Genomic DNA, 14,899 nt, shown 5'->3' with positions numbered 1-14,899 from the left:
ACACCAACACTAAGCCTTTGCAGATGAAAGTAACACCACCTGGAGCCATTACTTGCAAATCCTGCTTATCTGTTTATTGCCCCCTTTGTGTTTTTGCAGCCAGCCAGTTATACACTACAGCAATTTGCATGTAAACGATGGAAACAGATAAGTTTTACACAGTTATTGGCTCAACAGAAATCTAACAGTTCCAAAAACCACCAGATAAGAGCAACATCTGTTACTCAGCATTATCCGAAGAGGTGTTGGTGTGTAGCACACACTATCTTGGTCATAATCTACCATCTGTTCTACCATTGGTGGTCAGAGGAACCCAACGGTGCTTCATATTTGCAATCGATACAAGATTACAGTTACATGTCCCAGTGGAGATGGCTGATGGCCTTCTAAAGTGAGACACCGAGATCCTTTTTCCTCTAACTTTCCCGGATTCCCTCATTAAAATGCAACCTATGATCCATGTGCATAATTGTGCTCCTCTGGGGGCTTTGGTTTAATGTTTATTGAATTATAGCTTTTCCAGAGAAGCTTGATTGAGACTTGAATCCTGGCCTTTTAAAAACATATAAAGATAACCAGAGTGCCATTATTGACTGAACAAAAAGGAACCAAGTGAAGTCGTTGAATCTAGTTTTTACTATAAGAATCCAATATGACTTATATGAGCTGATACATAACTGATAGTAACAGGGAACAGCAAAATTATGATTACAACTAAGTTGTTGCATTTTTGTTTTTCGTTTTTGAGAGTTGAACCAAGCCTACTGAACTCCTATAGTAATCAGAGAAGATAAAGGGCTTATTTAATGGCATGTAGACTAACAGTCTTGTTCAAATGATGAGCTGAATACAAGACTATCCCAATAATGAAATGATACAGCGACATTTTAAAAGGTCAGCTCAAATTTGTAATCTATGCAAGAATAATTGTTTAAAAACAGCTTTTGTTATTTCTGGCAGTTTAAAACTCACCACTCTTAAGCTCATACAGCTGCTTTGTTTTTAGAGCTACTGTATCCCCAACATTGATGTTACATCACTGATTAGAGTCTTGGCTCTATTGATTTCTGCTCGTAAATATTTATGAATATGAAAGGCGTGACCTGAGTCATAAAGTATTTGCCTGTCTGTATTAATCTGAGTGATGTATTTTCTTTTGAGGGACATTTTGTCTTAATCTATCATGTGGTTAGGCATGTTCAGTTTATCACATTACTTGTAAATGGAAGGAATCAAATAGTTGACTGTTGTAATTCACAGTAACAATTGTCAGTAAAGCATTATTTTGGTCTTAGAGATCCTTCGCCTAATAATAAATCCCCCTCATGCGATGGAGTTATTTATTGACGCTTCCAGGCGCTTGACGCATTTCAGCAAATCATGTTACCTCTTATTTTGTGCCACTCTGATTGTGACAGTTGTAATTCTGTTATCAATATCTTAAGCTGAGCCAATAATTAGGAACACAGCTGAAACTACTCCAATCTGACATCAGCTGGTCAATCTTAACTGTGTTACAGTCCCCAGAGTAGATCCAGTTGATACTGTTTGGTTTTCCATAATTTCTACCAAGGGGGTGAGGTCAGTTGAAGGGTTGGTCTATAATGATTTCTAGGAAAGCCATCTGGGCTGTGTTCGATTATTAACCATCATTAACCATCCTCAAGACATTCAAAATCACGAGCTCCTGCATTGTTTTACAACATGCTGCCAGAAGACACCATGATGTGTAGAAACTGAAGTACCAAAGCCATAGATGACACACTCTTCCTTGCCAGGACTTTTCTTACTGACGTTGGGATCATGAGTCAGTGCCGATGCTTATGTAGGCTTGGCCCTTGAGAGCACAGGGCTATGCCAAAACCTTTTCTCTTCATGTTTACAGTCGCCATTCAAAGAAACTACTCTTTAACAGCTGCCCAAACAGTCACACCAGGCTGAATGCCTCCAGTGTAGGAATACTTGGGCACTAATTTTAGGGCAGGATATCCGTCATTCTCTTTTCTTTCCATGTTTCCACTAAAACCATTATTCAGTATTTATGTAATATGTATGCAGTTTTACCAAAAAACTACCACCACAGAGGTTTAGGCCCAGGCAGTTGTAAGTGTGGACTGGAGTACCGCAGTGCATCCTGTTGCTCGGAACAAACAGACACAGTCCTGCTTTGCTGAGAGCAGGTCCTATTAGCCATCCCTGCTGCCCTCTGCTTTCAGAGGTGTCACGGTACGCTGGTTTATATTTGGTTTCCGCTGCGTCTCTGCCTCACCACCTCGAGGCCACACATCTGGTCTTCAGGCCGACACTGGCTGAGCCCAAGCATTTTCTCATGGTTACTCAGCCTCCCAGGAGAGCTGAAGGGAGAGAGAAAGAGAAGGAGAGAATAAACTGGGAAAAGCGAGAGCGGAAGTCAGCCACGGAATGAACACATCACGGCATCTTTCCCTATTTCTCTTCAAGCTCTGCTCTAGTCTGGAATGATTCATACCCTGCCGTCCACAAAGAGAGATCTTTTGCCAGGGCTCTACATCGCACGCTATCCTTGTTCCTCACCCCACAGCCCATTAACTCTATTGGAAAGCATTTTTCTCAGTAAATTGTAAAGACTTGTGGGCAATGACTCAGACTATTTTGACTGTGCCTACCTGTCTTATTAGTTTACTGATTGTTTGATTAGTTGATATTATTAAATTATTGCTTTTATGTCACTGATTTTTATTAAGGGTTTCCTGTCATTGATGTGATGTCTGTCTAGATTTTTTTATTAGGCCTGTTGGCTTGGCTAAATGATTTACCATACACACACTGTCTGTTCATTTGTTCGCATCAGTATGGTTTGACATTTACAGTACTTCCCTCTGAGTTAAACATTAATGAGATCTCATTATCCAAACTGTAATCTTTTCCTTATTTGCATATGGGTCCGTCTGCCTTAAAAATATAACATAGATTCCAAGCTAGCCTATAAATTTGCAGTTCATGTTTTCTTTGTTATTTTTGAACCATCTAAAAAGAAGCCTAGACTGTTTTGTGGGGCAATGGTTAAACTTAGGATAGTTTGCCCTGTAGTAAAGTGTGGTGTGTGAACTGTGAGGAGCCCAGAACTGACCTGGATAGTGTTTCAGGTAGGCCAACACCCCTGAGTTGGGTCAGGGCAGCCACAGGAGCTGGCTCAAGGCTGTGGTTCACAGAGACAACAAGTCAGGCCACAGGGACACACAGTGCTGCTCTGCACACCAGGGAATCTGTCCAAATTGCACACAGGCAAGCTGTCTGATGGGGTTTTCCAAGGTCAGGTTGGGAATCTAGGGGCCGGAGCACTGTGAAAGGAAACATCCTCTTCCATCTTCTGCTTCACAGGGGAGTCCTCGAATGAAAAGTTCATTGTTTCACCCATGAAATCTGATTTTACATGTCTGCCAGTGGTAGGCTCATTTTAGTCAGTAGAGGAACTAATTCCAATTTCCACACAAAACTAATGTCCAAGAAGGTGTTTATGTGATTTTTAAATGAATAGCTGGCTTGCAGTTTAATATCCATCCTTCTATCCATTCTCTTCTGTTTTTCCTTATCGAGGCTATCAGCCTATCCCAGCTTCAGTTTAATATTTAAGTAAATAATTAATCTGTTCATCAGATGATTATTAGGGCACAATAAATTTTACTAGGTAAAGTGCAGTTAATCAGGAAAACCTTGGGTCTTTAAGGCTTCTCATCTCTATCATAATCACTGCTATTGTTTGATTTTGTTTTCTGTCAATAGCATAACCGTAAAGAGTTTATCTTTACACTTATGTGTTTATCTTTAGTGTAAAGATTCTGAAAGGCACTTTCTCAATGCAAGCTGTTATAATTAAGGCTAAAGGGTCTCTTTGTCTTTCTTGCTGTTTTTTTTTCCTCAAACTCTCACAACTTATAGCAATCAACTCACAGATAGAAACGATAAATACAATTGTTCTGGCTGTCCATGAATTCTGAAAAACTGATGTTATTTTTAGGTTAATCTTCTTAGAGAAACGAATGGAGAGAAAAAATCACTTTGGGTTGCGAATGTTGGGGTGCACTCAGCTTAAGCATGAAAAATTCCTCTGTTCCCATCACTTATATTAAATTAGCCTGTTTTGCATGCCATATTTCTCCCATCAAGTTTACTCCTTGCAAGTAAAAGCCAAGCATTACAGGAATAGTGCAGCTATGTGCTGAGGCTTGCCAGGAACAACTGCATGCCCTATTGTAACATGGCTCCTGAAGGCAAAGCATTGAAGGATCACTTCAAACTGTGGCCTATTTCTGAAGCTAAAGCAATGTCTCTGGTGCATGATTGTCGATTTACCCTTTTCTCTCTTTTCTGTTGACAGACTCCAGCTGAGGTGATTGTTTCTCAGCCATCTTGCACAGCCAATGGAACAAATGGGTAAGGAGCTACAGAAGCCAATTTCACACTTGAACTTTGGTCAATTTTGGGAGATTTGGATCTCGACATTGTCCAGCATTGTCTGATTTTTGTCCTTTTTCACATGTAGCCAATAGCAAGAGATTGTACATGTCAGCTGCATTATCTGTAGTGGAAATGGTCCATTTCCAATAGAGCGTATATAGCTTCTGGGAAGAGCATGCCGGAGACGGGGCATGTGACACCCAATCTCTCACTATGAATTCTCCAGGAAATTATATGCTCTATTATCACATGGGTTTGACTGGGCATTACATAGAACTGGCAGGGTAAAGTCCATTTTATGTCCAATTTGATTTGTTCCCCCATTCAGCTCGACTTGGTTGCAGGCTACAGTGCAAATGACAAGGGAAGTAGTAGTTCCGTCTTTTACTTGTATACTTCCTCTGAGCGCCGGGGATTTCTGTATATATCCGCAGGCGCATGTGTTAATACTTGATTTCTTTCAGTTCCTCTTCAGTATCTCATGGTGTTCTCATGTGTGCATGCAAGTGGTACAGAGTCATATACATACTGACAGATGATCTGTTATGTGGTGATATTTGATTTCTTTTAGGTGAAATTAGTTTTCAGTCTTTCAAACTGGTTGAGCTTTACCATTAAGAAGTTAACCTGGCTGTTATTTGGGGCTGTTATGGCTGTTATGTGTTATTTGCCAATAATTTTCCATGTGAAAGATGTCTGATGGAGGTTTTTGACATGTTTAAATTTCCAAACAATTGATTTTCATAGATAAATCGGGTGCATTCAAATAATGGGAACATTAAGGAAAACCATACATTTATTACACCCCCAACCTCCTGAGGCATTAATAGATGGAATTTGTCTTATTTAAATTTCGGATATCTAGGTCATTTGCTATTGTAGTGTGCCCTGTCATTCGGCTAAGATATAAAGGCCCTCAGAGGGGAAAAAAAGAGATTATGGCTGCCTATGAACCCAGCATTATTCGTTGTATCATAAGAGAAAAATGGGCTGAATTTTAAACAACTTGCAATTAGTCAAGAACAGACTTCACCAGATAATTAGCTGAAGAATAGACTATTTGTTGCAAGCACATATACTATTGATGTCAAAGTAAATGTTTTTATAATTAGACAAATATAGAACATATTGGACCTCTGTTCAAGACGTGTCTTTTCTGAATAGGCAAAACCTACAGTTTGTTATTGATTATATTCTGAAGACCAGGCCTTTTGCACAGACAAATCAAAGACTAGGTTGCTTGGCCACAGTGATGCTGGTTGATGCGCTATGTTTGGACCTGGGCAGCCTGCATTCAGTAATTATGAACTATGACTCCTGCATCATATCAAAGGGTACTTGAAGATAATGTGTGGCCAGCAGTCTTAAACAGATAAAACTTTAACTGGACCTTTCAACAGGTTTTCATCCTCCCTGCAAATCCACTGAAGAATGGCTCAATAAGCCCATTCAAATTCCTGATTGGAATCCCCTTCAGATCTTGTGTGGGGTTTTGAGTAGAAAAAAAAACAGTGCTAAGGACCGTACCACTGAATGAAGCGCAATCAAGATTTTTAGCAAGCCTACACCAGAGTGAGTCATTATGAAAAATGCATACAAGAAGCTAATTATTTCTGCTAAAGGGAGCAATACTAGTTTCTGTGGCTTCCTGTATTTACTTTTTCCACAAAAGACAAGTAATTATTTTTCAATTGGATTGGATTGAACTTATTTAAAGATATTGCTTCAAAAGGGATGAGATGTTTGCTTATCTGCATATGTGAATGGCAGAGGATTTCCTTGGGATGTACTTACTTTTATTACATGGTTAATGTAATCTTCATCTTAGATGACTTTAACCAATCACCTTTTCAATATCAGGGCATCTTACTGTAAATGAGATTCAAATGGCCATGTGGATTACATGTTAATGCAAATGAGAGTCAAAAGTGATTCATGGAGGGCTTGATCCAGACTATTAGTGCATGGCTGTGATCTCAGACAGTGATGTAGCCAGGCTGTGCTTCTCTCTATCTCTGGCATCGTGCCCTTATCACCACCCCGTTCTCCCTTCCACAATCGTAACTGTACATCTGCCGACTCACAGGCAATGAATCACAAAGCTTGACTTGTAGGCCTATCGCCCATCACAAATGAACAGACGAGGATCTGCAGAAACTCTCAACAAGAATAGAGCTGCCCCAGGAAGTGGTTATGTGAGATGAAATATTTTGCTGTAGTCATACGTGACATGGTGTCTTTTGAGGCTTGAGGGGGGAAAATAGGACGGAAAGAAGTAAGGACTGGGTGACTCAGTCCTGCCTCAACAGCACTCCTAAAAGAGGTGTGGCTCGGGTTCATGTGCGTGTGTGTGTGTGCATGTATGTCATTTCTGCACTGTTGTGGTCCGCATGGCATGATTAACTACTAGTTTGAAGAGTCTGTGTGTTTGCCTGGCTGTAATCATCACAGTAAGTGCAAAGATTAGAGAGCATAGCGCTTGCTCATTACCTGGCCAATGAATGGACACACCCAGAAGTTCAGCTGTACGGAAGGAATGCCAAGTTAGGCTCTGATAAGCCAGAACTTTGCTATTTTAACAAATTGAGTCATATCAATTCATCTTAATTGTTGCATAAGAGGAGACGCAAGCTCTGATTTACATCGGACTTTGACCAAACTATTGGATTGCATTGTGCACAAGGAAATGTTAATCTAAACAATTAGATGGAATAAAGGTGTGACTGTGATTAATTAGGGTTTTGTTTTTTTTGTTAACATGGCTATACTCTGCTAATTAGCCGTGCTACAAACCTGATGCATTAGCTGATTTCAGGGGGTCTCACAGAATCCATGCCTGCAACTTCCTAACATATTTCCTCAAAATTAATTGGACAAACTAACACAATTTGAAATGAAGTAACTGAAGACTATAAACCTGTTTATAACTGTTTATGTGTTGTCCTTCCTTCTTTTAAGATGATCTGCTAGGCCTTCACTGCAGCCACCTTTGGTTGCTGCTTGTTTATAGGGCTCTGCGTTCAATCAGATGATGAGATCAGATGATGTTGACTGCATCATGAAAGAATATCCTTCCTTTTGCCTTTAGAAACTCTTTGGTTGCTTTTGCCGTATGCTTCGGGTCTTTATCCACCTACACTGTGAAGTGCTGTCTGATGAGTCTTGCAGCATATGTGTGAATTTGAGCAGAGTATACCCATGTGGACTTCAGAAATCATCCTGCTACTTGTATCAGCACCAATCGAATATTTAAAGATGGCCTCCTTCAATTGTATTTATATATCTTAATCAATCTCAATCATCAAGAAATCCCAGAAAGATGATTGCGTTCATCTGGACGTAGCGTTTCCAGTGAGAGAAACGTTTTTGCATGCATCCAAGCAACTTCTTTAGTCTCAGTTTTCCCAACTTTATAAAAAGTCCATTTGCACAATGACCAAAACCAGCATGATTGCCTAACAATGGACCATGTGCTCAGTTTCAGCATCATTAATATGCAAATTGTCCTGACCGCTGAAGAAAATGTGTCCAAGCTGAGGATCGGGGTCCCCAACGCAAACAGGAGGATTACTGTGAATTATACATCATTGAAACCAAACAACCTTAGCTACCTTGTCAGGCCAAGACTCCACAGTCTATTTACACTTACAGACCAGTGGCCACTCTTGAAATGATGAGGATGTACACATCCTGGACAGGGAGGAATGATGGTTTGAGCAGGGAGTCAAGGAGGGCATTTATGTGAAAAGGGAACGGCCATCTCTGGACAGAGGAGGGGGCCTAAGGGTAAATCCTTTACCATATTACAATACTATGATTGCAGCCATTTCTCATTTGTTTGTAGTCATGACAATTTGCATATTAACAATTGTGAAACTGACCTCACAACACATTGGTAAGGCCCCAGTTGTTACTTTGCGTGCTGCCAGTAACTTCTTCAAAAGCAACTTCTGTTTTTGCTCATTGTTAAACCTGCAGTTAGTTGAGACTGCAGAGGTCGCCTGGATGGGTAACAAAGTTCCTCTTCAGGTCTCGTGAATGGCTCCCAAGTAAAAGTCGAGTATTTGGAATCAACTCTAGATCTTTCATCAGCTTCGTGTGTCATCGAATTACAAGGAAACGGATCGAACCTGGTCATGATACTACTTATCACTCAACTGTCCAGTTGCTTTTGAAACTTTAAAAATGGGAGACTGTATAAAAAAGGGCTGTAATTCCTAACCAGTTAATGCAATACTTTTGTTAATCTCCTAAAGTTAAAGTTGAAAATTTCCCAAAACCTACTTGGGTGTTGTGGAGACACAAAATTACATAAAAATGTCCAAACATGGGTCTTCAGGCAGATGACACGAGGCACTCCCTGTTGGTGTTTCGGTCAGTAGGAAGTGCCACCCAGCTGCCACCTCCCTCCTTGCTGTTCTCATGCTGAAATCCATTTTACATTGTCACTATTTATTTATTTATTTTATTAATCTTCCCTTTGCTCACTCTCAAGTTCCTTCTCATAGCTGAGGCAGGGGAGAGTACAAACTGTTCTAAAAAGAAAGTAGACACTTGAAGACTTTTCTCTGTTCTATCTGTTCTGGAATTAGCTTCTGCTCTTCTTCGTTGACAGCTCTCTGAAGTAGTCAGAAGCTTGAAGTTTTTGCCACTAGATAACTAAAAGAGAACAGTATTAAGGAATGTATTTCATGTGTGTGTAAATTTATGTACATGCAGGACAGAGGGTGTGTATGCATAACACAAGTGAGTGTTTGCGTGAAGAGCTTAGGAGTGGGCCCCCAGTAATTGCCTGTCTGGATGTCTGTCGTCCTGTCTGTCAACCATCCAACCATCACAATCTGGACTTGTTTACAACATCAACAAATATGGAAAGTTTTAATCCGCGTTACTAAGTTTCACAAGTAGAATGGCTTTATTCAAACTAAAGAGTCACTTACTCTCTATCATAAAATGCCTTGCTGACAACACTTCTTCAGTCACAAACTCAGACTTCCTGTCCCTCCTACTCAGGTCTCATAACATGACTTTGTTTTCCCTCTCCCCTCTGCCTAGTCCAGAGCTTCTTGGCAGTGGTCTTGAGAAAACAGTGTATTTTTAGCTGGGAGGTCATATAGGCCCAGTCTTAATCACCACATTCCCATTTTCCCACCAGCCCAGTTTCAGCCAGAGGCCCATGCAGTCAGCCTATGCACTCTATGGAGAAGGGAAGAGAAATAGATGGATTTCTACAGGAAGAATGATTATTAAGCCTCTGATATGAGCATGATTTTAATAAACTTTGATTTATTTTACTTGGTGCTTTTTCTAAATGCCTTTCTGGGCACATCCTGAGCTATTTATCCATCAGACAACTCTCCCAAGTATTCCTGTGACTAATCAATGCAATGGTCATTTTTGCAACCGTGCATGTTCTTTTGGGTTACAAGGAATGTTTCATTTCACTGCGGTCATGCAAGCCCGAGAGCAAGGACAGTGGCTCTTTAGCTTTAATTAATGTCTCAGCAGTGTGATTAGATCCTGGACTGAAATCAATTACTCATTGCCACAGAAACTAAAACCAGGCAGACAGACACAAACTAATTAATTCACTGTGCTGCTCACACTGCTGGATGTGTGTCATGGTCATTGTACAGATTTCCTATACGTTGGCTGCTTTAAAAAAAAAACAGTGAAAAAATCATGCACAATATTGGGAATCCTTTTCAAAAATTTCTCTTTAGAGAAAAGTTAGAGAAGTGACATTTGGTTAATTTGTTTAATCTTTAGACTTTTATAATATTACGCTGTTTAATTTTTTTTAATGATGGTTACCTTTTTATCTCCATCTCTGCTCTCTATCTCAGTTAGAGATCAGAAAGGTAATCTTGGTTTAAAAAATTCCACAAATGTCCATCTCCATATCTGTACACACTGAATATTCACATAGTCAGCAGCATGTTTTTAAGAGTATTTTGTTTTTTAAGGCATTCTTACTTCCTTTAAAATGCATCTACTTCTATAAGATGGATCATCTTGCATGCATGCTGCTTTCAGGTCTATCTGGAGATTTTGTGGCATTTAGGGCCAATGGCAAAAGCTTGAACTTGTGTCTCTTCAGGTAGTTTATTGTTTAGTTTGAAATATGTTTAGGATCATTTTTATCACCAGCTTTTAAAAAAAAATTGCTGGACATCCTTTCTTCCGGGATTTGCTGGCATTTAAATGAATCTAATATTCGCTCCAGCAGTAAAATATTCCCTAAGCTCAGTGTTGTGCAAGGTCACCCTTTGCAAGAGCTAGCTCAAAGTTCAGTTCACACAGATTAAATTGAAGTAGTTCACATTTCTCATACCAGCAAGCTGTATTGTTGTTCACAGAGCATCATGTGCAGTTCACGCACTCAACTGCACTCCTTGGCTTTAAGGAACACTCACATCATGTACATCATTTTCTTCAGTTGAAAGAACCATTTATTTGGGCCAGGGATCACTGAAAATATTTGTGTTCAAAGACGTACTCTTTTTAGTAGGTATGCAAACTTTATGGTCACAGTACCGATACATTATATGAATAAAACCTACACAAGGTCAAGGCTTGCATGTAGTAGGCATGCCTAAAGAAGCAGCTCGGCCACGGAACTTTGTAATAGGAAGCTCCCGACACACAGTTTTTGTGCTGCTGTTAAGAGCTGCGCAGTTATTGAGTCACCAGAGCATTGGCAACTTTGACACACTATGCACCTCAGTACTCCGCAACCTCACTCTGTAACTTTACATGATCTGCCACTTAGTGCCCGAGTCGCTGCGGTTCCTAAAACACTTCGGCTTTGCAAATACTACTTAAAGATGATTGTGTAATATGTTGGAGGAAATACATTTCATGAACTAACATCCTATTAAAGTACTGTGCTTGGATTCTTTGAGCTTTGTAGAATGGTCCATTCTTTCACAAATGTTTATAAAGGCAGACTCAATTTTTTTTTTTTTTTATTTTTTTTTTTATAACTGGAAATAGGACTGAAAAAAAAATAAATCAAAGATTAAGAGGTGGGGCCCACTTTTGTCCATAGTATACCTTTGCTTTGGATATCTGCTGATACAAGTACAACTCTGATAGCACTGCTTCATTTATAGACTGTTAGAGACCAGCAATCTCCCTCTATGTGTCTTTAAACATTAATTTCCCAACTTTGTAAAAGAAAATAGAAGAAATAAAAATATTTAAATATATAAATGTACTAAATTGCTTTTGGGACAAAGATGAGCAGCAATCTATAAAATAAAAAAGGGTCTTATTGTCTAGTTTATTTGCAGTTGCTCGGCTTAGTGCGGGACTCCTTGTGAGTCTTTTCTGTGGTTTACTGTCATTAATGGTCTTTCTAGTTTTTCTCTGCCTCCTCTCAGTTTCACTGGGTGTGTGTCTGGCACACACTCCACTGAAGTTCAATAAACATTCAATCATTGTCAGCTTACTTCATCACTGTTTGCTGTTAAGTCACAAACTGTTGCAAACACACAAAGAAAATCTCTTGGGATATCAAATTACTGACCCTTTGCTGTTAGCTACGTCCCCGGTTAGCTGTACGACTAGCATTAAAGTGCAAAGACATGCGGTATGGCTTGATGTGATGTCGTAAACACGGAACAAAATAGAATAGAATGGAACTGAATAGATCATATACCATCACAGATACGTGACCTATCTCTTTAAATGAGTACTGGACCAAAATCGAATTTAAAAATATTCGACTGATGGCTTGTTAGCACATTCATGCAGCCGTGCATGTTTCTTTTCAGGAAATAATTCACTTTTTTGTTGTTAGGAACCAAAACTGTATTTCTACTGATGACTTATGCATGAGGATAATTTTCGTGTTGGTGCCACTGCACTTCAGAACAGTGGCACCGCTTCTCCAGACTGTTAAATATTCCTCACGTCCTTTGGCAGTCAAACCGGGGTTTTCCTTTCTTTCTAGCAATGAGCAGTTTTTTCAAAAGGTTATTTGGTCTTCCAGACTTCAACTTGACTATTCCTGGCATTGCTATTCCTATATTACATTTACTTTACTTTACTTTAATTCGAAGTGAGGTTGTGGTTAGGACAAGTTTTGATATTTTATAAACCTCTGAAATTTGCCTCAAGTGACCTAGTTATACTATGATTGTGGAAAACTAAAATCAAAACCCAAATTAGGGTACGAGATCTTACAAAGCAGAGCACATAATCATATATGGAAAAAGATTAGCAGGTAATGAAGTTGCTGGGAGGAAGCTAAATTCTCATATGGCACTGACTTTACCTGCTTTGGCTGATTAGATATCTTCCTATTGCCTTTGTGGGTGTGTACACACCTGTGGCTGTTTGACATGTTCTTGCCTCTCCTTTTAGTCTTGTTGCACCTGTAAGGGTGAGACATTTGAGACAACATTCAAGTTTGTCTTTCTATTTAGTGCATGGAATTTGGTGACCTCATTACTAATTACTACTCAATCTCCACCCAGCTAAAGAAGGTAGACAAATTCAACTGTATACACCTACATGAGTGTTCAAGACCTTTTATTATCATGGGTATGACATAAATGGTATTGGCATAAGTCATCTTGCTAAACCTTTATAATTTCTTGACGTTTATTTACCCCCTGAGATTTTCAGGCCCTCCAAATAATCATTTGTAAGGCAAAAGAAGTTACAGTGTTGGTATTATTGGTACGATGTGGCAATTTTCACCCTATTAGACTCTAAAGCATGGTGTCCTTGATCCTACCAATAAAAAAATGTAAAATGGAAACACCTTTCCAAATTGAGGTGAAATGAGTTCTGCATTAGTTCAAGCTATATTGTACTCTTAATCTTTTTCTTTGGTATGTTCTTCTCTATTATTTTGTTCCCATTTGTCAAATACATCACAAATAATTTGCTGCTTGTAACCACATCGACTCCTGAACTGTGTATTGACGTTGCCATTGTGGGGATTAGGCATAAAAGAGATGGCAAAACAAAATTTGTTACATTGGAAGATTTGGGATGCGGCAAACGCAAATTGTTACATAGCCCAGTATTTAAGGCCTCATTGGCTTTACATCACGCAGGCAATATCTTCTGTACAGAGGACAGAAGATATTGCCTGCATGCAACCACACAGGTTGTTAAAACGTGCTTTGTATTCGCTGTGGAGTCAGATATCTGTGGTTGTGTGATAATAGGGAAATATGTCCCTTCCTCTCACAAATCAGGTCTCTTTTTTTCTGAGCCTTATTTTCATAACTTCTCCCTCTTCCACTTCACGGGACAGCCAACAGTTTTTATTTTCTAGTTGAAACTGACCTGTGTGATGTGAATCCTTTTTTTTTTTTGCTTTCTTTACTTTTCACTTTAACGTTACATGCGCTGCCATATTGGATTTAAAAGCAATACTGCCGTACAATGTGTTTCTCTGAGATTGCAAATGATTATAAAAAAAACTGAAAAAAAAGTCCTCTCCTTGCCTTCTAGGAGAGGACAAATGAGAGAGAGAGGTGCGGTCTATAGAGGTGTGGTCTGTAGATCTGCGTTAGCTCTATTCGTCGTGGTGTCTAATCCCCATGTTAAATTGCTTCCTGCACTCAGGAAGTTGCCTACCGCCCCACCGTCACGGCCTGCTGCTGCAACCTCTGGGAATGTGGGGGGTGGTAGTATGGGGGCGAGGGGGTTGGACTGGGGTTGTACTGTAGGGATGCTGGACAGCTGTGGAGATCCAAAACTCCCACATCAACTTTACTTAGACAATTGCCCCATTTGTTACACCATAGATTGCCATGAAGAAATAGTACTTTTTACCCAGTTTATGTATACATAGACAAAATGGAATGTCCACATGTGTCTGTACCTACACTTGCAAAATACCAGAGTAATAAATCTGTTGAAGCAATTTTTTTTATACCTCCAACATGTGGTCAGAGGACAATGATGGTTATTCTCTGATATAGCCTACAGTGTTGTTTTTTTCATATCTTATAATGTAATTCTTCTTGAGTTAGAAAAAATGGTAGCCACAAAAACAGCTTGTTATATAGAAATAACAGTAGTAATAATACTATACCGCTGTGGTCTGCAGCCACAGTCAATGATGGATAGATTTCGATGTTAGAGTGGGTTTTGGGACAATAGTGGCCCTGCTTATAAATCATTTATTTTGAAAGTCGGGCTTTCGGTGACGCTAAAGTTCAAAACGTTGGACAGAAACCTGGCCTCCTACCTGAGTTTCTGTCCTCTTTTAATGTTCCCTCTTTCTGTACATGACCTTGTAGCAGTGACTTTTGGCTCGTCTGGTATTTCAGGTTCATTGTGGGGATAGGTTAATTGGTTAATCCAAATTGCCCATAGGTGTGAATGCGCGAGTGAATGTAAGTGCGAATGGTTGGCTGTCTCTGTGTGTTGGCCCTGCGACAGACTGGCGACCTGTCCAGGGTGTACCCCGCCTCTCGCCCTATGACAGCTGGGA

At 39.7% G+C, this 14,899-nt stretch overlaps 1 protein-coding gene across 1 annotated transcript in view; it reads left to right on the top strand.

The window, feature by feature from the left end:
- Positions 1-14,899, top strand: part of plekhh3 (pleckstrin homology, MyTH4 and FERM domain containing H3) — a 38,293-nt gene that overhangs the window by 2,549 nt on the left and 20,845 nt on the right. Inside the window, exon 2 of the mRNA XM_005726056.2 lies at positions 4,358-4,413. Within this exon, the coding sequence (XP_005726113.1) occupies positions 4,358-4,413 (56 nt within the window). The remainder of the gene's footprint in view (positions 1-4,357; positions 4,414-14,899) is intronic.

This window comes from Pundamilia nyererei, unplaced genomic scaffold (assembly GCF_000239375.1).
Source record: "Pundamilia nyererei isolate P.nyererei 1_Seehausen unplaced genomic scaffold, PunNye1.0 scaffold00018, whole genome shotgun sequence".
In the NCBI taxonomy this organism is placed as follows: Eukaryota; Metazoa; Chordata; class Actinopteri; order Cichliformes; family Cichlidae; genus Pundamilia; species Pundamilia nyererei.
This window is presented reverse-complemented; position numbering and strand designations above follow the sequence as displayed.